Source organism: Vicia villosa, unplaced genomic scaffold (assembly GCF_029867415.1).
Source record: "Vicia villosa cultivar HV-30 ecotype Madison, WI unplaced genomic scaffold, Vvil1.0 ctg.000844F_1_1, whole genome shotgun sequence".
Taxonomy (NCBI): Eukaryota; Viridiplantae; Streptophyta; class Magnoliopsida; order Fabales; family Fabaceae; genus Vicia; species Vicia villosa.
The window spans coordinates 678,704-703,294 of record NW_026705374.1 but is presented as its reverse complement, the minus strand read 5'-3'; the positions used below and the strand labels follow the sequence as shown (position 1 = coordinate 703,294).

The 24,591-nt window shown below is 38.9% G+C and overlaps 1 protein-coding gene across 1 annotated transcript; it reads left to right on the top strand.

The window, feature by feature from the left end:
• Window positions 1-245: 245 nt before the first annotated feature.
• Window positions 246-3,254, top strand: LOC131631585 (uncharacterized). The gene is made up of 4 exons (XM_058902376.1): window positions 246-563; window positions 828-1,112; window positions 1,163-2,059; window positions 3,228-3,254. The coding sequence occupies exons 1-4, from the start codon at window positions 246-248 to the stop codon at window positions 3,252-3,254; spliced, it is 1,527 nt and encodes a 508-aa protein (XP_058758359.1).
• The last annotated feature ends 21,337 nt before the right edge of the window (window positions 3,255-24,591 follow it).

The following is a 24,591-nucleotide window of genomic DNA, read 5'->3' as shown; positions in this document are numbered from 1 at the left end:
CCTATGGAAGCCTAACACCCCAAACTACCCCTCGGACTACTCCATGATCAGAGAGGAAATAAAAGTTGACTGCCAAGAATCTAACGAATCTGATGAAGAATCATATGTTGGAGATCTCACCATAAGTGAACTAGCTGCTGGTTTTACTGAGACATGTCTAATGAATGAGAAACTGTGTGCAAGAGTAAGGGAGTACAGAAGTATCAATAGAGCCTAACACCCCAAACTACCCCTTGGACTACTCCATGATCAGAGAGGAAATAAAAGTTGACTGCCAAGAATTTGATGAATCTGATGAAGAATCATATGTTGGAGAGCTCACCATAAGTGAACTAGCTGCAGGTTTTACTGAGACATGTCTAATGAATGAGAATCTGTGTGCAAAAGTAAGGGAGTACAGAAGTATCAATAGATTCCTGCTAGAAGAAAGAGTAAGCCTTATGATAGACATTACTGATCGGGAAAGAAAACTAGATAAGTCAAATATGCGCAATGATTCTAAAAGTCTATCTGAAAGTAATGTCATAGAGAATGTTTTAACAACATCTGAAGACATTGTGAAGGTAAAGGGTATGTTAGGTATTTGTAACCAAAACATATTATAGCAATTAACCAATGTGGGGGAATACTTTTTGGGCTTTTTAAATATCCACGATTTGAAACTTCCCTCACTCAGTATGCATATAAAGCTCCCTCGCTCTCCTATTCTTCTACAAATGGCAAACATCCCTGTTGGTCCTTCTCGCTACTTATGAAGGTTGAACTGCTCGGATTCTTCTCACAAGTGTGACACAAGTTATGTCTCAAAGAGTTTCAAAATGTCTTAGCAATCGTGTGATGCATCTCCCGTATCTGACTCGGCAACACCGGATGAGTCCTCTAACTCTAATAGGAGTCTAGAGGTTGTACCTTTAAGGACGATTAGTAGTGATGATGTAAAGGCCACAAAGCCTGAAACAGCACATGCAAAACGGCCCAAGGAGGGTAATCATAACAAGGGCGCCAAACCTTCTGCATCTAATACCATAGAGGAACTTACTAAAGAAGGAACCAGATATGTCGATAAAGCAATTACCAGAATTGTTACACGCATTCTGAATGAAAATCATCAAGTTCCTGGGATATATGTCCCTCTTCAAACCATAATGCCTGATCCCTCAAGAACGCCAGTAAGGCTGAAGTTGCTCACACCTCTGGTTGTGACCCAACTGAAGAGGAGATCATTAAGAATGGACAAGGAGGTGCTGAGAATACCAATGTTACTGAGGATGTCAATGACATCGAAGAGAATAAGCACACTAAGGTCAATACTGAAACAGGTACCAATGTGGTAGACTTAGATGAGTATTCTGACGACGAGTTGCTTGCCTCATTAAATCCTAGTGTAGCCAACAGGCTGATGACTAGAAGAAAAGCCAAAGCTATTTTCCAAAGTTCCCCTGAAAAGAATGCAAAAGCTAAGAGCACTGTTAAAGACTCTGTCAAGAAGAAGAGTACTTCTGCTGGTCCTATCAAGAGCAGAGTTGTGGCTAAGAGTGTAGGGGTTGGTCCCTCAAAGTCCTGGAGCAAGGTTGTTCCAAAGAAAAGAAAGGAGAGGGAAATTGTTGAATATGAGTTTGATGTTGAAGGGGATGTCCCTAACATTCCATCAAGGAAGAAGCCTACAACAAGCAAGCTTGCTGCAATTATTCCTGAAATACCTATTGATAATGTGTCATTCCACTATGCCTCCAGTGCCAGCAGGTGGAAATATGTGCTCCCAAAGAGACTGGCTGTTGAAAGGGAGTTGGCTCCAAATGCTCTTGAGAACAAGGAAATCTTAGAGCTAATTCAGGAAGCTGGACTATTAAAAGCTGTGTGCAACCTTCCCAAATGTTATGAGAGGCTGGTAAAAGAATTTATGGTGAACCTATCTGAAGATTGTGGAAACAGCAAGAGTGTGGACTTCAGAAAAGTGTTTGTGAGAGGTAAGTGTGTTTCGTTCTCTCCTTCTGTGATTAATAACTTCTTGGTAAGAACAAATGAAGCTCAACCTAAGCTTGAAGTGACAGACAACAAGGTTTGTCAAGTGATCACAGCCTGTCGCACGCTCGCGAAAAATGAACAGAGTCGCCACTAATATATTTATCCCATAAGGGAAAGGAATATCAGACAACCTAACAAAGGAAGGAATAGGGTCTTGCGACCAGAGAATCTAGGTACGGGAGTCGGTTACGCAAGGGGAAGGTATTAGCACCCCTCGCGCCCATCGTACTCGATGGTATCCATCTATGTTTGTTTCTATCTAAAGGGTGTGTACTATGTCTATGCCTACATGCGAATGAATGCAAAAGAAATACGGGGAAAAGAAGGAAATATTTACAATTGTGCTCGTTCAAGCCCCGCGACTTGATGCCTACGTATCCTTTTCAGGAATCAGAGCGCCGTAGTTCGGCTCAAGATTTTCTGTTTGTTTTTGTGTTTTTTAGTTGGGCGGAGTTAACGCTCGCGCTCTTGCATAAGGGGACAGCCTAGGATGCAATAGAGCGGAGATAACAATGCCCTTAAGAAATGAGAGAAGAGAGAAAGTTTGAGTGTTTCGAGGAAATCCCTAAGGCAAGGGAAACTCGAGTTACTCTTTGGTTTGTGTCTTTTAGAATTTGGGAACTTACGCCCGAATGGTTCCCTAAAGCAAGGGAGATCCAAGCACTCGAATGATTCCCTAAAGCAAGGGAGATTCAAGCTTCCATTCCCTTTTTAATGATTTTCACTTTTTTATTAATGTTTTTTTAGTGTTTTCTTGGTATTTTTTAAAGGGATTTTATTTGAGTATTTATTAGGTGTTTTAGTGTTGAAAAGAAAAGGAATGATGAAGGGGGAGACTAACCTAATTTCTAAGCCTAGAATTATTGTTTACATAAACTATGCTAAGCAAGTCTAAATATACACAAACAATACCAATTGATTAAAATCTAAACTACACATGGAAATACTCACAAGCAATTTATTTTTTATTCATGTTCTAAAGCTATTTTGTATTAAGAACTAAGAACTATTCATTTTTTTATGGTTTATTAACCAATCACAAATCAAAGAAAACAACAATTGAAATTTCAATTAAACAACAATAATATTCTAAAAAGTCTAATTGGATGGAAAACAATTTTTATTTAAGGAAAAATGAATTAATATGCAAAAAAGTAAAAAAGAAAATCTATTTTTTTTTTGTTTATGAAATCTATTAACAGGGGGGTGTCAAAGCAATTAGAAAATGAACTAAAATCATGTACAAGCAAAACTGGGCCTAAACAAGGGGAGTGTGAATAGCAGCTGGCGCCAAAGCCCAGTCTCACTAGCGTATGGTGTATTAGCAGAGTAGGGGTGCAGTCCAGAAAGAATTCTAAGCCCAGTAGCGTGAGGCCCAGCGTTTGCACTCATCTCATTCCATTTTATTCCATTTATTGCATGTGTTATTATTATCAGCATGAGTATTATTAATCAAACGTGACATGGACATAATAGCATACTCCATCAATTGGTCACTGGAAAATTAAGTCATGTAAAACAAAACCAAACAGGAGCCAGTTAAGTCATGCCACGTCAGGAGCTAATGATTGAGACGAAACTAAATGAGCCAAAGCTCTGGGGGAAGGGCCAGCCAATTGTTGCCACGTCACCTAACGGATCTAACTCCATGTACATGAACTAGACGTCGGAGACAAACTCCGGTCGTCTTCTCAGGTGGAATCGCTACCACGAACCACCATCACGTGCCTAAAATCTAACCAAACTAACACCGTCCCTCTCGGATTTTCGCGTAGAACGTGAATCCGAGCTCAGTTTTCTCATGTAACGTCCCTGTAACCAAAACCGAAGCCATTCCACGAACCCTAACTAAACAGCAATCTCATTTAAAAGCCAAATTAATCGCAGCAACGCGTTCATGATCAAACCCGGAGTTCATACATATGATTTAAGCAAGCAAACATACACAACAACATGTAAACCGAATCGCATTTCCAGAATCGAGATTCACCATTAATCGCAGGGTGTATTGAACGCAACATAGATACATATAGCCTACGTATTATTGTTAAGATGCCAAGAAAGGTCTGGAAACTTACCTGCTGACAGATCTTGAACGGAGAACGAGAAAGCCTTACGACTCGAATCTAAGCTCAATTGAGTGCTACTACCTTGAGGAATCTTCGATCCTGGTGAGTCTTGAGTTGTCAGGAACAGAAAAGCTCCTGCGGCGGATCTTTGTATGAGATGGCATCGGTGGTTGATTGCTTATCTTGAACGTCTTCACCACTTTCTGATGAATCCGGATCCGTACATGATGCAGAGATGATGTTGATGATGATATCAATAGAGGTTGAGAAGCTTGAATGATGGACGTGAGGAAGATGGTGGTGGTTATGGTGGTTAGTGGTGGTGGGAATAGGATGAAGATGAAGGTTGTTAGTGGAGGTGGTTATGGTGGAGATGGAGGTAGTTGGAGTGGTTATGAACGGTTAGAGTTTGTTGGTGATGAAGATGGAGATGAGAGAGAGTGGAGAGAGGAAAATGAGAGAGTGAGGGAGAGGGAGAAGAAGAGAGTGAGTTGAGAGCTTTTTGGAAAATGAAGAAAATGAGAGTGTGTGTGTGAGTTGTGAAGGAGCTGAGTTTATATATGGAGAGTGAGTGTGCATGATTGTTGTGGTGAGGTGTTGTGCATTGAATCCTCCCCACCCCTAATAAGCAAGCACGGATAATCATAGTATGGTTTTCACGTGGCTTTCTTGCACCAGCACTGCTGCATGGCATTTTATGGAAGTAGGTTGGTGAATACTATGTGTTTGATTGTAAAGCTCCATTGCCATGAAGCTCATTTTAGGTTCATATATCTCTAATTGTGGCTCAAGGTTTGACTTAGTTTTGGGCTCCGAATGAAGAGGGCGTGGAGTAGACTAACATACATGTTGAGGCTTTCTCGGACCAATGCCTAGGAGTGTGAGAAAATCCATCACAAACATGATGACACAATGGTTTCTTTCCCTGCACGCGTGTGGCTCGGATTTGGCCTACGATCCTAGCCAAAACATAACTCACTGAAGGTGCCGCTTCGAATGCTTCCACCTTAGCCTCTGCATACTCAACTTTCCCAATCTATGGCTTTTTGGAAAGAGGGCATGGCAAGGAATGTTTTAAGATCAAGCTTGTTCAAAATGGGGACTTGTGGAGGGAGAAAATTGAACTTGAATTCAGCCCACCATGTGTTTGTAGAAATGCCTTGCGCGTGACCTGGATCTTGGCCTGCCTGATGCTGCATTCTGGACAGTGTGAGGGTGCCACTTTGGAGCTTCATAAATGATCCAACATTTACCCAAATGACTCAATTACTGGTTCATTGTGTAGAGGGCATGGGGGAGGAGAGATGCATGCCCAATTTGCATTCATAGCACAGTTGTACATCTCTAAAATTAACTTGAGATTTGGCATGCCACATGTTTGATGAAATGCTAGGTCATGACCTGGTCCATGACCTGAATTGTGACTTGGCCCAAATGACTTTTCAGCAACTTCAAACCATTTTATCTCTTCATACAAGCTTCAAATGCAAAAACTTCCAACTACAAACTTGTAGAGGGCCATGATCTGAACATTTTTTATGTTGAAATATTTCTGCAATAAAGCCTTTTGACACGTGTAAATCAGGGCTGAAGTGGACTGTTCATCAAGGTTTAAAGAGCCAAAAAATTTCTAAGTGTCAAAACTTTCCTTTTTTGTTATTTTTTCTATTTTCGGCAACTTTTTGTCAAACCTCCGATTTTATTCGTTCTTTGACTTTTCTCGACCGATTTTCCACCAAAAGTCAATATTTGAGCGATTGACCTGATTTTGACCCAAAAGTCAACTGTTCTGATTTTTTCCTGATTTCAATGAAATTCCCGATTAACCTGCTTCTGACAAATGGAAATCAACTGAACACTTCCACACAAGCATCATGCCACTTCTCCTCACAAAATCAGCTCTTGATCAATGTATTTGACCAAAAAGTCGACTGCGTTGACTTTGGTCAAGAAACCCTAATTCAGGATGACCAGATGAGCAACAAGCTTGTATCCTCTAACCAATGCCTTGAGTTGAGAATGAGAAAACCCTAATTTCAAAAGATCTTGGACAAGATGATGACACCCCATATTAGGCTTCGAGTCTCTTCTTCTGATCAAGGACCAATGATATGGATGCATGCAATGGTATGACCTAAATGGATGTATGTTTATGAGTTGCAAGCCAGATAAATAAGGGTAGGACAAATTTGGGGTATGACAGCTTCCCCTATTTAATCGTCTTAAACCTGAAGGTGAAGATGGTGTAAATATCAAAGTACCAGAAATTTGTCCTAAAGAGAAGATGGTGTAAATGATATCCTTATTTTTTGTTTTTGTTTTGATATCTGCTGGGGAAAGAGATTTTTTGTTTTTCTGGTGGAAAAGTTTATGGTGAGTAATGGTCGAATGGTGATAGCTTGTAACGTGGTAACGGTGCCAATACAGGATTTTCAAAGAGAATGGTTGTATGAAACAATGACTGAAAGGATAAGATCTCGTGCGATCTATGACTCGATATCGAGAGAAGATCTCGTACGAACTTCAGAACTGAAAGGAAAAAGATCTCGTGCGATCTATGACTCAACATCTGGAGAAGATCTCGTACGATCTTCAGGACTGAAAGGAAAAAGATCTCGTGCGATCTATGACTCAACATCGGGAGAAGACCTCGTACGATCTTCAGGACTGAAAGGAAAAAGATCTCGTGCGATCTATGACTCAACATCTGGAGAAGACCTCGTACGATCTTCAGGACTGAAAGGGAAAAGATCTCGTGCGATCTATGACTCAACATCGGGAGAAGACCTCGTACGATCTTCAGGACTGAAAGGAAAAAGATCTCGTGCGATCTATGACTAAACATCTGGAGAAGACCTCGTACGATCTTCAGGACTAAAAGGGAAAAGATCTCGTGCGATCTATGACTCAACATCTGGAGAAGACCTCGTACGATCTTCAGGACTGAAAGGGAAAAGATCTCGTGCGATCTATGACTCAACATCGACTCGACAACAGGAGAGGATCTCGTACGATCTTCAGGAGTGGAAGGGAAAAGATCTCGTGCGATCTATGACTCAACATCGACACGACAACAGGAGAGGATCTCGTACGATCTTCAGGACAGAAAGGAAATAGACCTCGTACGATCTATGACTCAACATCGACACGACAACAGGAGAGGATCTCGTACGATCTTCAGGACAGAAAGGAAAAGATCTCGTGCGATCTATGACTCAACATCGGGAGAAGACCTTGTACGATCTTCAGGACTGAAAGGGAAAAGATCTCGTGCGATCTATGACTCATCATCGGGGTTTGGAGAAGGGAATTGGTTCTGAAATGGTTTGCCAGGTAGGAAACTGGGTTTTGAAAGGGTTTGCCAGGTTGGAAACTGGGCTTTGAAAGGGTTTGCCAGGTTGGGAGGCAAAGGATTCACAACACGGGGGTTGGACCTGAAATTTTGTCCGCATGAGGGAAGGGGACCACAGAGACTAGTGACGACTAGACTCGATCAAAAGACATCGGTACACTGAAGAATCACAAAGATATTGATGCTTGCGAAGCATAAGAATTACATTAATCCCTCAGGCCAAAGGCGGGGTGTAACTCTTCAAGAGCGGCAATTATTCGAATTGCCACACACCAAGTATGGTTATCCAAACGATTGAAAAATGTGATGGGTTGAAGGCCCACCCTCATTCACACTCTAATTTGCACGCAGCACACGGGAAATAACCACGACAAGACTAGTGACGACTAGACTTGACAAGAAGATGGAAGTAACCACTGGGAATTACGGAGATACTGATGTTTGCGAAGCATAAGAATTACATTAATCCCTCAGGCCAAAGGCGGGGTGTAACTCTTCAAGAGCGGCAATCGTTCGAATTGCCACACACCAAGTATGATTATTCAAACGATTGAAAAATGAGATGGGTTGAATGCCCACCCTCATTCACGCTCTAATCTGCACGCAGCATACAGGAAATAACCTCGAAACAACGATTCTGACGAAGAAAGACATTGCATCCGATCCATGTTGGAGAGAGAAAATGAGACTTCTTTTAGGGATTAAGGATACCAGGTATCGGCACTGTGGCATAAGGAGATTTGTAATGTAGTAGCAGATATCAATTGGAGTTTGTAAGGACAAATTTTTATGTGGGGAAGTATCGTTGTCTCGATTGGGTGTTGATTTGTATTATCTGGCTTATGCTTTGTATGCATGTTTGAATTTTTCTGTGGCGTAATGCTCCATTTCGATGGATATGCTACGCTTTTGAGGATGCAATGTTATATGCAATGTTATATGCAATGAATACTATATGCAGAATGCCAAATAAAGGCATTAGTGAGGTAAACACCAGGGAGAATCCCCTTAGTGTTAAGGACCATGTAGAGATGCCAATAGATATTGGACTTTGATTTGCAAGATGCCCCTTCTGGTTGTTGGCTTGTAGAGTGTAGAATAACTTCTGACTTCTCACCACATGCCATTGTTTGGAGGATTTTCAGTTTGAGGAGATTCCCTCGATTCACCATGTTGGGGATGAGAAATCCAGATAAGGAGCCTTGATTAGGGAAGTAGAACCTCTCCTGGGAGAAATAAACTCCAGTGCTTGGGGAGAGAATAAGTTTCAAAGAGAAATCTGACGCTCAAAGATAGGCAAGATAACTCAAAAGATTGTGCCCCAAGCTTCATGACCCATGAAGAAATTTTCCCTAAAGGATTCTTGGAGAGATTTGTCGAATCTCGACGTAACTGCCCCAGATTGGTTGAACTCAAGAGAGATTCCTCAACATGATTGCCCCAGATTGATCAAAGCTTGAAGAGATTTATCGACATGATTGCCCCAGATATACTGAATTTGAGAGGTCAAACCTCGAATTAATTGCCCCTGATTAGGTACATCTTACTAGAATCCTCAGGCTTCCATTGTTTTGAAGTCAAACAAATATGGAAACAACTTTACCACGCTCAACGGAGTCTTCAAACTCTTCCCTTCAAGGTAATCAAGGAAAGCATTAACTGTTCATGCCCAACGGAGTTCTTTGGATAACTTGCCCCTTGATGGTCAACATTTGAGATGATTAGCTTTTCCTCCTCGGAGTTCTCAAGTCTCTTGTACTTTGACATGATCGAGTTACTCACTGATTCTCATCCTGAAATTTTTTGATGTTTAAGCAGATGTTTTGTATGCAAAAGAATGTTAATTCTAAGAATGATAATTCTAATGCAAAGCCTATGTTAGTCTTGAAGTTTTAAAACTTTATTGAAATGAGGTTGCGACCTCTTGTGATCGAATCGCTAGTTGACACAACCTCGATTTTTGCATATGGAAGATAAAGCAAACGTACGATACCAACATGGATATGAGTCTCGCTTCATTGGGAGTGAGTTAAACGCTATCTCATCGGAGTGCGCTTTTCGAAATAAACCCTACTTCAATTAGGACTTTTAAGGGTTGTAACTTGGCCGGGTTAACGGTTTTGGAAACAAAGGATTTTTAGGCTCAAAATTATTTGTACCCACCCCCTTCATGATGTTCTCCAGTCCTATGTTCAGTTAACTCAACATGAGCATTCATCCCTCACAAGGAATTTTGAGACAGTTGAAGAATCAATGAGCTTCTTTGGACATGGCAGTCACCTTATCTTTCATTTTTGGTGTCTGATCACACGACTTTGTTCTTTTGATGTTTTTCGCTTCTTTGCTTTTCTCTTTTTTGTTTCCCTAACTTTTGCCTGGACAAATTCTTTTGTAAATTTTTGAAGTCCAGCGGGATGCCCTAACTTTTGCCTAAGTCACTTATTTTCGTGTTGTTGACTTGGCGGGCTCTCTTTTTTCTTTTGTTTTATTTTTTTCGTGAACAAGTCGTGTGATGTTGCATTGCTTTTGATTTGTTTGAACGATCGTGACTGCCTCACTCCTTTGATTTGATGAAGGATTACCATTGTGGTATCGTCATCTCTTGATCTCTTGATGGAATAAGGATAATCATTGCGGTTTTGAAATTCCTCAACCTTTTGAAGGATAACCATTGTTGTATCCTTAGATGCATACCCTTTTGGTGAGTTTTGAACACTCGATCAAGTTAAATGGACACTACCCTGCCCCAAGGTTAAAATAAGGGTTTTTGTGATTAGAAAAGAAACTCCTACTTCAAGGCTCAAAGGGGTTAACGAGGGTCTATCTCCCTTATATCTCCGGTGTTTGGGGATTTGAAACAATGCCTGTACATCCTCAGTAGTGTTTTTTATTCAAAAACACATGATTAGAGATTTTTGCGTTTTTATCTTTCATCATTCTCCCTCAGCTTTTTGCCTAAGCAAACAATTAGTAAAGTTGGTATCGTAATGCCAAAAACATTTTATGAGTGATAACGAATGGGTGGCTTCAAGACAAACATAAACAATGTATTATGATTTTCATTCAGAAATTAACAAGTTTTTACATGCTAGCAATGCTTAAACAAACAATGAAATGTTACAAATGAGAATGCAATAAAGAAACTAAATGAATGCCATTGTTGAGGAGACTTGACTCTGTCTGGACTTATTGATCTTGAATACTTTTTGCAGTTCTTTCCAAACACTTCATATTACTCCAAAAGAAAACTCCAACGAGGTCACCCAAGAGTTGTAAACTTTTGCCTTACTTTAGGGATTCGAGCAATGCGAGTGATGCAATGCTCAAGATAAGAGTACGTCTTGCTTATCCCTCGTGCGGGAGCCCCAAGCATATTCATTGAAGAAGTATTTACCATCAAACATGGAGGAACCTTGCGTGGTCACCAAACTTAGAGAAGCTACTTGTTGCAAGGAGAGCTCAAACACCAACTGAAACACCAACCTCCACGGATACAACTGAGCACAAGAACCTTGAAAATGAGAGATGTTTCTACAGAACAATCTTGATTACCCTTTTCGAAAAAGATTCTGACAAAGTTGCACAAGGACTTGTGGTGTTTTTATTATTATCCTACCAACGAGTTCAAACAAGGAAGTAGCCTTCTACAAAATAGGAAATACTGAAATGAGAATACGAAAATGAAATGATGATTGCCATAGTTGAGGAGCCTTGACTCCATTTGGGCTTATTATTATTATTATTATTTATTTTTTTTTGGGTGATACTTTATGGAATACGGACATTCACTTATGCATGAACTCTTCGTTTTATGTGCAGGCCATTTGGAGTGAATGATATTGCTTTGGAGTCAATGAGATCTTGGACTTTGTGTTTCAAAATATTACAATCCTCAATTGAATGTCCAGATGTCCCAGAATGGTACTCACACCTTACATTTAAGTCATATCCTTGAGGAATCGGTGTTGGAGGGGGCTTAAACTCCCTTAGTTGGACCAAAGAATCCTTGAGTAAATGAGAAAGTAGTCGACTATAGGTCATAGGAATTGGGTCAATTCTTCTTGGTGGTCTCCTCGGCATTTGTGGACCCTGTTGCTGGTGATGATTCAAATATCCAATTTGTTCAGGTGTCTTCCCTTTTTGATTTGGCTGGGAAACAATCAAAGACTGATAAAGTGGAAGATCCGGAATCCAAGACGGTGCATTGTGCTTCTGATTTGAAGTAGATCCGACATAGAAGTATGAATCAACCTTTTCTTCCACCACAGATGGAACCCTATTTCCTTGAACACTCATGCCCTCGGAGGTGATCAAAATCACTTTTGAGTCAACGAGATCTTGAATTTGATGCTTCAGCGCCCTACAATTCTCAATATCATGGCCAGGTGCCCCAGAATGGAACTCGCATCGAGCATTGGCATCAAAATTGGGGGGAAGCTTTTCAAGCATGGATAAATCGCGTAGCTCAACCAACCGAAGTTTCGGCAAGCGGGGAAGTAACTGAGCATAAGGCATGGGGATCGGATCAAGAACCCTCTGAGGCATCTTAGGTTTTTGCCCACACATTCGGCCTCCTTGATTCATTCTAGGGACATGAACAGATTGACGTGGAGGTAACGGCACTTGAAGTTGAGGGAGATCCCTTTGAGGCATCCCATGAGTGGAAAAAGATCCTATTGAAGAGAAGGAGTCAACAATCTCTGTTGCGGCAGCAGGGACAACATCACCTTCCTTCCTTAGTACCGTTTTCAGAACTTCCATGACCAGGCTCAATTGAGTCTTCAACTGACTGTTTTCCTCCTTTAGTGCATCCTGATTATGGATCAAATCTTGCATTTCCAGCATAAGATGACCCATATGTTCCTTCATCTCATCCATTTCCTCACGGAGTTGTTCCATAGTTGATCTTGGAGTCGTGGCGGTGAGAAGTCAAATCTGTTGTTGATCTTGAAATCTGAATAGAAAGGGTCCCATAAGTCTCTGAGAGAACCATGAAATGCATGATAGTATGAATGCATGTTACATTTATGAGAGATCCTAAAGTCTTTTTACACTTTCCTTTTCCTTTTTTCTTTTGGAATATAAGCTTTGTTTTGTATAGAGTATCTTTTCTTTTTTCTTTTGCTTTTCTATTTCCTTTTTTTCTTTTTGTTTTTCTATTCTTTTTTTTTTTTTGAAATAGACTTTAGGATCCCCCACAAATGAAGTGGATACAACAATGATGTTATGCAATGCAAAAGCATGGGATCAAGGTCCATATAATCTTAGTAACCACTGTGCAATCCTCTGAATAACTGAGGTAAAACCTCTATATAGGTCAAATGTCACCGGATCAAAGGTTCGACGCCTTTTTGAATACCAGAATAACAAGCACCATGAGAACAGACCAAATAAAGGTCCGACCTCAAATATGAAGAAGCAATGGTATGTAGGAGTCAAGGTTTCCTGTCCCACCCCAATCTCACAGGTGTGTAGTCTAGACACGGACAAGTGGTCCCTAATGGTCACTAGGGTCTACAATTCCCATGGGGTACAAAGTGTTTGAGGCAACAAGCATGCCAGACACAGTGTTCCATGAAAGAACCTCGCCCAGTTGTGGTACCCCATGTCAAGCTCGATCGTAGCAAGAGCCACGGGAGTCAACATGAGCATCCACGCTAATCCTATGTGTCACTGGCCTGGGTAGTGGGCCTTTTACCTCACAAAAACCCCCCACCTGCAAAACAAAGCAGAAAAATATGTGGCCCCCACGGGGACCCATAATATAGTCCAGATGCATGCGGAAAGTAAACATGATATGCAAGCAGGAAAATAGACATATATACAAGATGTAAACATATAAACAAATAAATAAACACCCAATAAACGAAACAAACAAAGGCTATGATCGACTTGCTTAGGTACATCCCCAGCAGAGTCGCCAGCTGTCGCACGCTCGCGAAAAATGAACAGAGTCGCCACTAATATATTTATCCCATAAGGGAAAGGAATATCAGACAACCTAACAAAGGAAGGAACAGGGTCTTGCGACCAGAGAATCTAGGTACGGGATTCGGTTACGCAAGGGGAAGGTATTAGCACCCCTCGCGCCCATCGTACTCGATGGTATCCACCTATGTTTGTTTCTATCTAAAGGGTGTGTACTATGTCTATGCCTACATGCGAATGAATGCAAAAGAAATACAGGGAAAAGAAGGAAATATTTACAATTGTGCTCGTTCAAGCCCCGCGACTTGATGCCTACGTATCCTTTTCAGGAATCAGAGCGCCGCAGTTCGGCTCAAGATTTTCTGTTTGTTTTTGTGTTTTTTAGTTGGGCGGAGTTAACGCTCGCGCTCTTGCATAAGGGGACAGCCTAGGATGCAATAGAGCGGAGATAACAATGCCCTTAAGAAATGAGAGAAGAGAGAGAGTTTGAGTGTTTCGAGGAAATCCCTAAGGCAAGGGAAACTCGAGTTACTCTTTGGTTTGTGTCTTTTAAAATTTGGGAACTTACGCCCGAATGGTTCCCTAAAGCAAGGGAGATCCAAGCACTCGAATGATTCCCTAAAGCAAGGGAGATTCAAGCTTCCATTCCCTTTTTAATGATTTTCACTTTTTTATTAATGTTTTTTTAGTGTTTTCTTGGTATTTTTTAAAGGGATTTTATTTGAGTATTTATTAGGTGTTTTAGTGTTGAAAAGAAAAGGAATGATGAAGGGGGAGACTAACCTAATTTCTAAGCCTAGAATTATTGTTTATCTAAACTATGCTAAGCAAGTCTAAATATACACAAACAATACCAATTGATTAAAATCTAAACTACACATGGAAATACTCACAAGCAATTTATTTTTTATTCATGTTCTAAAGCTATTTTGAATTAAGAACTAAGAACTATTCATTTTTTTATGGTTTATTAACCAATCACAAATCAAAGAAAACAACAATTGAAATTTCAATTAAACAACAATAATATTCTAAAAAGTCTAATTGGATGGAAAACAATTTTTATTTAAGGAAAAATGAATTAATATGCCAAAAAGTAAAAAAGAAAATCTATTTTTTTTTGTTTATGAAATCTATTAACAGGGGGGTGTCAAAGCAATTAGAAAATGAACTAAAATCATGTACAAGCAAAACTGGGCCTAAACAAGGGGAGTGTGAATAGCAGCTGGCGCCAAAGCCCAGTCTCACTAGCGTATGGTGTATTAGCAGAGTAGGGGTGCAGTCCAGAAAGAATTCTAAGCCCAGTAGCGTGAGGCCCAGCGTTTGCACTCATCTCATTCCATTTTATTCCATTTATTGCATGTGTTATTATTATCAGCATGAGTATTATTAATCAAACGTGACATGGACATAATAGCATACTCCATCAATTGGTCACTGGAAAATTAAGTCATGTAAAACAAAACCAAACAGGAGCCAGTTAAGTCATGCCACGTCAGGAGCTAATGATTGAGACGAAACTAAATGAGCCAAAGCTCTGGGGGAAGGGCCAGCCAATTGTTGCCACGTCACCTAACGGATCTAACTCCATGTACATGAACTAGACGTCGGAGACAAACTCCGGTCGTCTTCTCAGGTGGAATCGCCACCATGAACCACCATCACGTGCCTAAAATCTAACCAAACTAACACCATCCCTCTCGGATGTTCGCGTAGAACGTGAATCCGAGCTCAGTTTTCTCATGTAACGTCCCTGTAACCAAAACCGAAGCCATTCCACGAACCCTAACTAAACAGCAATCTCATTTAAAAGCCAAATTAATCGCAGCAACGCGTTCATGATCAAACCCTGAGTTCATACATATGATTTAAGCAAGCAAACATACACAACAACATGTAAACCGAATCGCATTTCCAGAATCGAGATTCACCATTAATCGCAGGGAGTATTGAACGCAACATAGATACATATAGCCTACGTATTATCGTTAAGATGCCAAGAAAGGTCTGGAAACTTACCTGCTGACAGATCTTGAACGGAGAACGAGAAAGCCTTACGACTCGAATCTAAGCTCAGTTGAGTGCTACTACCTTGAGGAATCTTCGATCCTGGAGAGTCTTGAGTTGTCAGGAACAGAAAAGCTCCTGCGGCGGATCTTTGTATGAGATGGCATCGGTGGTTGATTGCTTATCTTGAACGTCTTCACCACTTTCTGATGAATCTGGATCCGTACATGATGCAGAGATGATGTTGATGATGATATCAATGGAGGTTGAGAAGCTTGAATGATGGACGTGAGGAAGATGGTGGTGGTTAGTGGTGGTGGGAATAGGATGAAGATGAAGGTTGTTAGTGGAGGTGGTTATGGTGGAGATGGAGGTAGTTGGAGCGGTTATGAACGGTTAGAGTTTGTTGGTGATGAATATGGAGATGAGAGAGAGTGGAGAGAGGAAAATGAGAGAGTGAGGAAGAGGGAGAAGAAGAGAGTGAGTTGAGAGCTTTTTGAAAAATGAAGAAAATGAGAGTGTGTGTGTGTGAGTTGTGAAGGAGCTGAGTTTATATATGGAGAGTGAGTGTGCATGATTGTTGTGGTGAGGTGTTGTGCATTGAATCCTCCCCACCCCTAATAAGCAAGCACGGATAATCATAGTATGGTTTTCACGTGGCTTTCTTGCACCAGCACTGCTGCATGGCATTTTATGGAAGTAGGTTGGTGAATACTATGTGTTTGATTGTAAAGCTCCATTGCCATGAAGCTCACTTTAGGTTCATATATCTCTAATTGTGGCTCAAGGTTTGACTTAATTTTGGGCTCCGAATGAAGAGGGCATGGAGTAGACTAACATACATGTTGAGGCTTTCTCGGACCAATGCCTAGGAGTGTGAGAAAATCCATCACAAACATGATGACACAATGGTTTCTTTCCCTGCACGCGTGTGGCTCGGATTTGGCCTACGATCCTAGCCAAAACATAACTCACTGAAGGTGCCGTTTCGAATGCTTCCACCTTAGCCTCTGCATACTCAACTTTCCCAATCTATGGCTTTTTGGAAAGAGGGCATGGCAAGGAATGTTTTAAGATCAAGCTTGTTCAAAATGGGGACTTGTGGAGGGAGAAAATTGAACTTGAATTCAGCCCACCATGTGTTTGTAGAAATGCCTTGCGCGTGACCTGGATCTTGGCCTGCCTGATGCTGCATTCTGGCCAGTGTGAGGGTGCCACTTTGGAGCTTCATAAATGATCCAACATTTACCCAAATGACTCAATTACTGGTTCATTGTGTAGAGGGCATGGGGGAGGAGAGATGCATGCCCAATTTGCATTCATAGCACAGTTGTACATCTCTAAAATTAACTTGAGATTTGGCATGCCACATGTTTGATGAAATGCCAGGTCATGACCTGGTCCATGACCTGAATTGTGACTTGGCCCAAATGACTTTTCAGCAACTTCAAACCATTTTATCTCTTCATACAAGCTTCAAATGCAAAAACTTCCAACTACAAACTTGTAGAGGGCCATGATCTAAACATTTTTTATGTTGAAATATTTCTGGAATAAAGCCTTTTGACACGTGTAAATCAGGGCTGAAGTGGACTGTTCATCAAGGTTTAAAGAGCCAAAAAAATTCTAAGTGTCAAAACTTTCCTTTTTTGTTATTTTTTCTATTTTCGGCAACTTTTTGTCAAACCTCCGATTTTATTCGTTCTTTGACTTTTCTCGATCGATTTTCCACCAAAAGTCAATATTTGAGCGATTGACCTGATTTTGACCCAAAAGTCAACTGTTCTTATTTTTTCCCGATTTCAATGAAATTCCCGATTAACCTGCTTCTGACAAATGGAAATCAGCTGAACACTTCCACACAAGCATCATGCCACTTCTCCTCACAAAATCAGCTCTTGATCAATGTATTTCACCAAAAAGTCGACTGCGTTGACTTTGGTCAAGAAACCCTAATTCAGGATGACCAGATGAGCAGCAAGCTTGTATCCTCTAACCAATGCCTTGAGTTGAGAATGAGAAAACCCTAATTTCAAAAGATCTTGGACAAGATGATGACACCCCATATTAGGCTTCGAGTCTCTTCTTCTGATCAAGGACCAATGATATGGATGCATGCAATGGTATGACCTAAATGGATGTATGTTTATGAGTTGCAAGCCAGATAAATAAGGGTAGGACAAATTTGGGGTATGACACAGCCAAACAGGTAAAAAGCTGGCCCTTAAAAGAGAAACTAACTGCAAGTAAGCCGAGCATCAAGTATGCAATGCTTCACAAGATAGAAGCAGCTAGTTGGGTACCAACAAATCACAAGTCCACTATTTCAACTGTTCTTGGCAGATTTTTGTATGATGTAGGAACAAAGGCAAAGTTTGACTATGGAACATATATTTTTTATCAAACTATGAAGCATGCTAGAAGCTTCAGTGTTAAGGGTCCAATTGCCTTTCCATCCCTCCTGTGTGGCATAATTCTGACTCAGTATCCCAACATTCTCAATGAACATAATGTAGTATGCAAAAGAGAAAGCGCATTGGCTTTCCACTATAAATTGTTTCAGGGTACGCATGTTCCAGACATTGTCATGACATCGGCTGAAACATCCAAGTCTGGAGCATCAGCCAGCAAAGCAAAAGTCATAGCAATGTTAAACGAGACCTGCAAAGAGCTGGAAGCTAGGAAGATATCCCTTGAAAAGATGATAAGCACTCTGGAAATGGATGAGAATGAGGAATTTGCAGATGCTGTAGAGATGGCAGATGAAGATGAATAAGAGAAGGAAGTAGAACCTGAAGAAGATGTGGAAGAAGTGAGTACCAGTCCTACTGATGGCTCTGAGAAAAGAAGTTATGCAGACACCTCAAGTCGGTCTGACTCTGGGCAGTAAATGCGGCTAGAGTTCTGTTTGTTTCTCTTGCTTTTTTTTTCACCCTCTTTCGTTTAGTTTTGTTTGCATTTTATTCGATTTAGTTCAGTTTAAGTTTTGTTTGAACCTATTTGAATTTTGGAGAGAAGACGGTAGTTTGCTTTGGCAACTTTTATGGCCAAACAAGGGGAGAAGTAGTAATGTCACCCCAAGACAACAAGTATGGTGTTGTGTGATCAACAAATCTGATGTGCTTATTTTTGTGTTAATATGTTTGTGCTTGTGCTGCTCTTGTGGTGTGGTTGGTTTTGATCTGTTTGAGCAGTGTGTGCATACTGGTGGTATATGTTGTCTGTACTGTATTAGCTCTGTTTTTATTTGCTTTGTTTCTGCTGCAAGTGTTTCTCTGATATGGTGTGACAGATTGTTTTAGCCAAAAATTTGCCAAAGGGGGAGATTGAAGATGTTTTTCATGTTGGTTGCATTTGTGGTAAAACATACCTGAGTGTTTAATGTCTTGACTGATGTCATGACATGTTTGATATTGTGTTATGCAGGCTGCATATGTATTAAGCTAATACAGGTTCTGTAGTGAATGTCATGAGCAATGTCATGACATCCTTGTGTGACAGCAGGAGCTGTTATATTTTATTAATTGTGTTTCTTGATTTCTCTCAATCTACAATTTAGGAAACCTTTTATTGTGTGCTGAATATTTCGTCCAGAAGATTTCGCTAACAGCACATACTGTAAAAACCAGATGGCGTATAAATTAGGTTAACTTGGTTAACCCTAATGTGTTTCTAAAAAAGCCCAAGGCCCAAGAGCTGCATATAAAAAGTCTGCAGTCCTAATTTGGAACGCATAGAGAGTAGATTGTTAATTGTGAAGAACCATAGTTCTGTAGCTGTCTCTTGTACTCCAAGCAATTTTCTTTGATGATTGCGTTGGAATAGGTTGTGTTTGTTAATTGTCACTCTAAGCTTTTAAGCACGAGTGTGTGTCTCTTGATTGAAGCTTTTAAGTAGATCAAGGTGTGTTTTTGAAATGTGTCTTCTCTCTGAATTTGTTTAATGTGTATTTGAAATCACTGCTGTGATTGAGGGGGAGTGAGCGGAGATACTCAGGTCTAGGAATAGATTGGAATTACATTGGGTAGGTTTTAAGTGAGAAGTTGTAAACGGGGGAGTTTAACTCCGAATTAATTCTGCTTATATTGGATTCCCTCCCTGGCTTGATAGCCCCCAGAGTAGGTATTCTTGTATACCGGACTGGATAAACAATTCTGTGTGTTCTTTATTATTTTTATGCGTTTCTGTTTTAACGTTTTGTGTTGTGTAATTGTGGATGTCATAACATTCAGTAAGACATCCAGCGTGAGTTACTAGAATTTTCAAAAATGGGAATCAATGATAATTCTAAGAGAAGAAACAGAAGTGTGGCATACAAAACTATCGTTTAACACGATGAGGAGAGGGGAGAAGAAGATATTGATGCTAACCTGACTAAATCTATTGCCCTTCTTGAAAAAATATTTGGGAAGGACAATAGAAGACTTGACAGAAGATCAAGAAATACTGTTAATACCAATGTCAAAGACAATCTGCCTCTCAATGCCAAAGGCTTCAATCCTCAGCAAAAAGGTAAAAAAATGGGATAAACAAAAAAAGGCAAGGGAATTCAATGTCATGAATGCGGAGGTTTTCGCCACATTCAAGCACAATGTACCAACTTCCTTAGGAAAAAATAAGGGACAAGGATAATGAAAGTGAAAAGACAACAATGTAGTTGCCTTCATAACCCATGTATGATCCAAATCCAAAGTGCATGATAATGGAGAGCAAAGTGATGAAGATATCTTTAATGATGATCTTGTTGAAGCCTACAAGTTGTTGTATCTCAAGTGCAAAGAAGAATGAATAGCTTGTTAGACGATAGGGATGGTCTAGAGGGGGTTAATAAACCACCTTTTTTCGACTTGAGAAAAATTTAGCTTTTGAAACGTGATTCCCCGGAATCAAACTTATCGTCTTGAACGATCAAGTTATCGGGGACCGGATATGTGCAATAACCGAAATGGATGAAAACGATAAATTTTAATTACTCGCTTTAACGAAATTATCAATTGGCTAGCATACACACTTAAAAGAGTCTTAGATGGTGACAAACAAAAAGAAAAAAAATAATGTTCTACTTCAAGATAAAGCCCATCTTACAAGTGTGGAAAACTAAAGAAGAAACTATAAGCCACATATCCTACACCTCCTTTAGAGCTTTCTACATGGAAGACCTGCATTTTGACAATGGTTGTTCCAGACACAAGATTGGGGAAATAACTACTTGAAAGATCTGAAGTCTTACTCAAATAACTATGTTAACTTTCGTGATGGGGCTAAAAGAAAATCGTGGAAAAGGAAACTTGGATTATCTAGACCTCCCTTGTCTGGATGATGTTCTCCTTATTGAATCCCTCACTTTAAATCTCATCACCATTAGCCAATTGTGTGATAATGAATTATATGTCAATTTTGACCGTTCTGAACGCACTATGAGTTATAGCTAGTTTGAAGGAGTAAATTTCCCTCGAGGGTCGAATGTTGGATAGAAATATCTACTTTAAAAATATGCTAAGGCTTTTGGTCCTTCTTATATGGCACTTAGTGAAATCCTTCTCCATAGACAACCTTCAACAGAGATGCAAAGCTTAAATTTATATGGACCTCATGCTCCCAATTATGGTTATTTCTTTTTATATGTTAGCATTCTCTTTACGATAGAAAACTATTTCCCAAGAACTCAGAATGAGATAAGAGACAACTCTTTCGTGTAGGATTATTAAGAGACATTGGATACTTTCTTTTCCTTCGTCGGAAAGGGCGGTCCGGATCATGCCTTCACTAAGGTGGATCCTCCCTCAGATTGGGGGGTACTTTTCCCTGAAGGAAATAAGAGGATATGCATCAAGTATTACAGGTGTGTCTTCCATCAAATGTTGATAAGCTTGTGAACAAAACTTTTAGGATCACCTTTCCCATGCTATATTTATTCAGTATCACAAGTACTCTCAACTTAGATTTTTACTTCATGTGAAGTATCTGTATTTTAAACCTAACCTTTTTTCAATTTCTTTTTCTTTTATGTATATGGAAACAAATATGAGGTTTTCTTATATGTCTACTCTAATGTGCATGGAATAAATTTTATTATTTTATAATTTATAGATAAGGTTAGGAAAATTATCATATAAGTACACCTAATACAAATATGTGAATAAATGATTGCTCCATGACCATACTTTCTAAATATTAATAATAATAATAATAATAATAATTAATAATAATAATAATAAAATTACAAAAAATCCCTCCCCTCCCCTCCCCTTCCCTTCCCTCCATTAAAATCCCTCCCCTCCCCTCCCCCTCATTTGAACCAAACAGACCCAAACGAGGGGAGGGGAGGGAAGGAGAGGGATTTTGGTTAAAAATATGTTTGGTTCACGAGGGGAGGGGAGGGATTTTATTAATAATTTACTTTTCTATCCTTATAATTTTATATAAATGATATGATATTCAAAGGTGGAAATTTCATAAATATTTTTTTGAAAATAATATTTGTAATATTAAGTGATTAAAAATTCATAACTTACCACATAACGTTAAAAATTCAGTACACTTGATTCATATTATAACTTTTTACATAAATTAAACTATGTTTGATAACAATTTTTAATTACATAAAATAACTTATTACTAAAATATTGCAGTGATTATAATTTTTATTAAATAAAAATTTAATTTGAAGTTGAAGAATAATTATAATAAATTGATAAAAACAATAGAGAAAAATCACAAAAAAGAAAAGCATAAACACAAAAGAAAACAATAATTTTAAAATAATAAAATATAATTGAGGATATTTTAGCAAATATATCAATTTATTAAATATTAAAAGTGACATTCCCTCCCCTCCCCTCCGATTCCCCCCAATTCGGGGGAACGCAAAAAATGTGATTTGGAGGGATTTTGCTCCCCTCCCCTCCCCTCCTCTCCCCTCCTAAAAATTGAACCAAACACATTTTGTTATAAATATCCCCTCCCCTCCATCTACTCCAACCAAACACACCCTAAGGAGAATACAAGGAGTAGTTTTTTTAAAAGTAATTTGCACATAGCAAAATTTGAACTTAAGACCTTGAAAGAAACATACTCTCAAAATCAAAGCTTTCATCATTAGGCCCCACACATAAGAAGGTAGTTGTTATAATCTAACATATACCATAGTGCCTAAAACTCTCTTTTGAATTTGTTCTCTCAAAATAAAATGAAAAGTAGTGAATAATAACTTTAGTTTAGTTTATGGAGAGTTTTTCTCCTTTGCTTCCATACTTCCTTTAATTCTATTTACTACTTTTTATCTATCAATCCTTTATTTAGGGAGGGCTACGGTTCGATCCCCCGCAACTACGATCGGAAGGGGGCTAGAACCACTTGATGCCAGAACTGAACCCCGAACCGGACTAAATCGGTGGTGATAAACTAAAAAAAATAAAGAGAAAAAAAAATCAACAATCTCCTCCCTTCTAATTTAGTGGTAGAGCTCCAAATTCCATAAGCTTTCGTGCATAACTCATATTTTTCAAGTAAGATTTTAGTCATCATATATTCAAACAATTATCATCAATATGAATTTTATCAGGTTTTAATTGTTAAGTTTTGAATATATCACATATCTAGTGATATCTCACATAGATGTGTTTTGACCTCGAGTGAAAACTCAAATTTTTACTCAAGTGGGTTGTGATCTGACTATTACAATACATGACATCCTTCGGTTGTTCTTGCCTTATACCTGAGTCAAGAGCTATTAAGCTCAGTTTTCAACTTGTACACTCATTTGTTTTTTTGTTATCTCATACCTTTTTAATAAGTCTACCAATATATAAATTATACTTTCATGCAGGGATTATATTTCTTTTACGGCTTTTAACCACTCCTTCTTATGGTCATCTATCCTAAATTTTTCATAATACTATGGTCCTCCCCCATTGGCGAGTAACTCATATTTCGTCTAAGGGTATATGGTTTATGACTCTTGAATATCTTCTTCTTCATCCTCATAGTCTTCACCATATATTTATTTTCATCACAACTTATATTATCATATGTTACTTTTGTAGTTGGATTATTATCAATTTGAGGTTCATTTTCTACATCTCCTATATCTTCTATTTCATTTCTCTCATAATTCTCTAGAATTAGAATTGGATCCATAATTCTCTAGAATTGGAATTGGATCCAAGTTAATTAGATGTTCTCTAGAAATAACAGACTTAACTTTCTTTTGAATATGTTCAATATTCTAGTCTTTTAAAAGACAACTTCTTCTAATAATATTTTTCTCAACAGGATCCCATAACTTGTACTAAATACTTCATTTATAAATCCTAAGGAGATAAATCTCTTCGATTTGGACTCGAATTTAACTCTCTCACCTTTCGAAACGTAAGAAATATTTTACAACTGAACAATTTCAAATGGTTGTGGGATACATCTTTACCTGTCCAAAAATCGTTTGGACTATCACCGTCCAAAGGAGCTAGAGGGGATAAGTTGATCAAATCAAGTGCGCTCATCTAAAGCTTTGCCCAAATTGTTCCCACCCTTTCAACAATAGTTTTTTTATCCTCTCAGCCACACCATTTTGTTGAGACATCCTCATAACATATCTTTCATGTCAGATTCCATTGATCATCCAATACTGTTTGAAAACTCTCATTTCTCCTTTATTGTCAATGCATACACATTTTAACTTTTGACCAATTTCTCACTCAACACTAAGAGCATCTCCAATGGTGCAACTCATTTTTGAGTTTTTTGTGGGACCCATTAAGACACATCATCTTAAAGCAACTCACTTACTTTTTACTCCAATGGTGCAATTCTAAAGAACCCATATTGGGTCCCACAATTTTACTTTATATATTAATATTTTATTCATATTAAATTTTATTTGATTTAAAATAATAATTTAAAATATTTAAATTTAAATTAATATAAAATAAATAAAATTAAAATTAAACATAAAATTTAAAATGATAATTAAGATTAATTTCAAATACATGACATAATTAAAAACAATAAAAATAAATAACATAATAGAATTACTCAAATTTAAATTTCTTCATCCTCGTGTCCAAAACGTTTCCAAATATGTTCGACTAAATCTCTTTGAAGTTGGCGATGAACTTGTTTTTCACGAAGACTTGCTCTTCTTTGCAGTCTTGTTGCAAGATTCAGATGAGGACCGTTAAATGTTTCAGTCGTTGAGTTGTTGTTACCTAC

Excerpts from the sequence above, each read along its gene's own strand:
- LOC131631585 (XM_058902376.1), top strand. The coding sequence starts at position 246 with ATGATCAGAGAGGAAATAAAAGTTGACTGCCAAGAATTTGATGAATCT. Across the intron at positions 564-827 it reads CATCTGAAGACATTGTGAAG|CAATCGTGTGATGCATCTCC; the intron begins GTAAAGGGTATG and ends AAAATGTCTTAG. Across the intron at positions 2,060-3,227 it reads TTGAAGTGACAGACAACAAG|GGGGGTGTCAAAGCAATTAG; the intron begins GTTTGTCAAGTG and ends ATCTATTAACAG.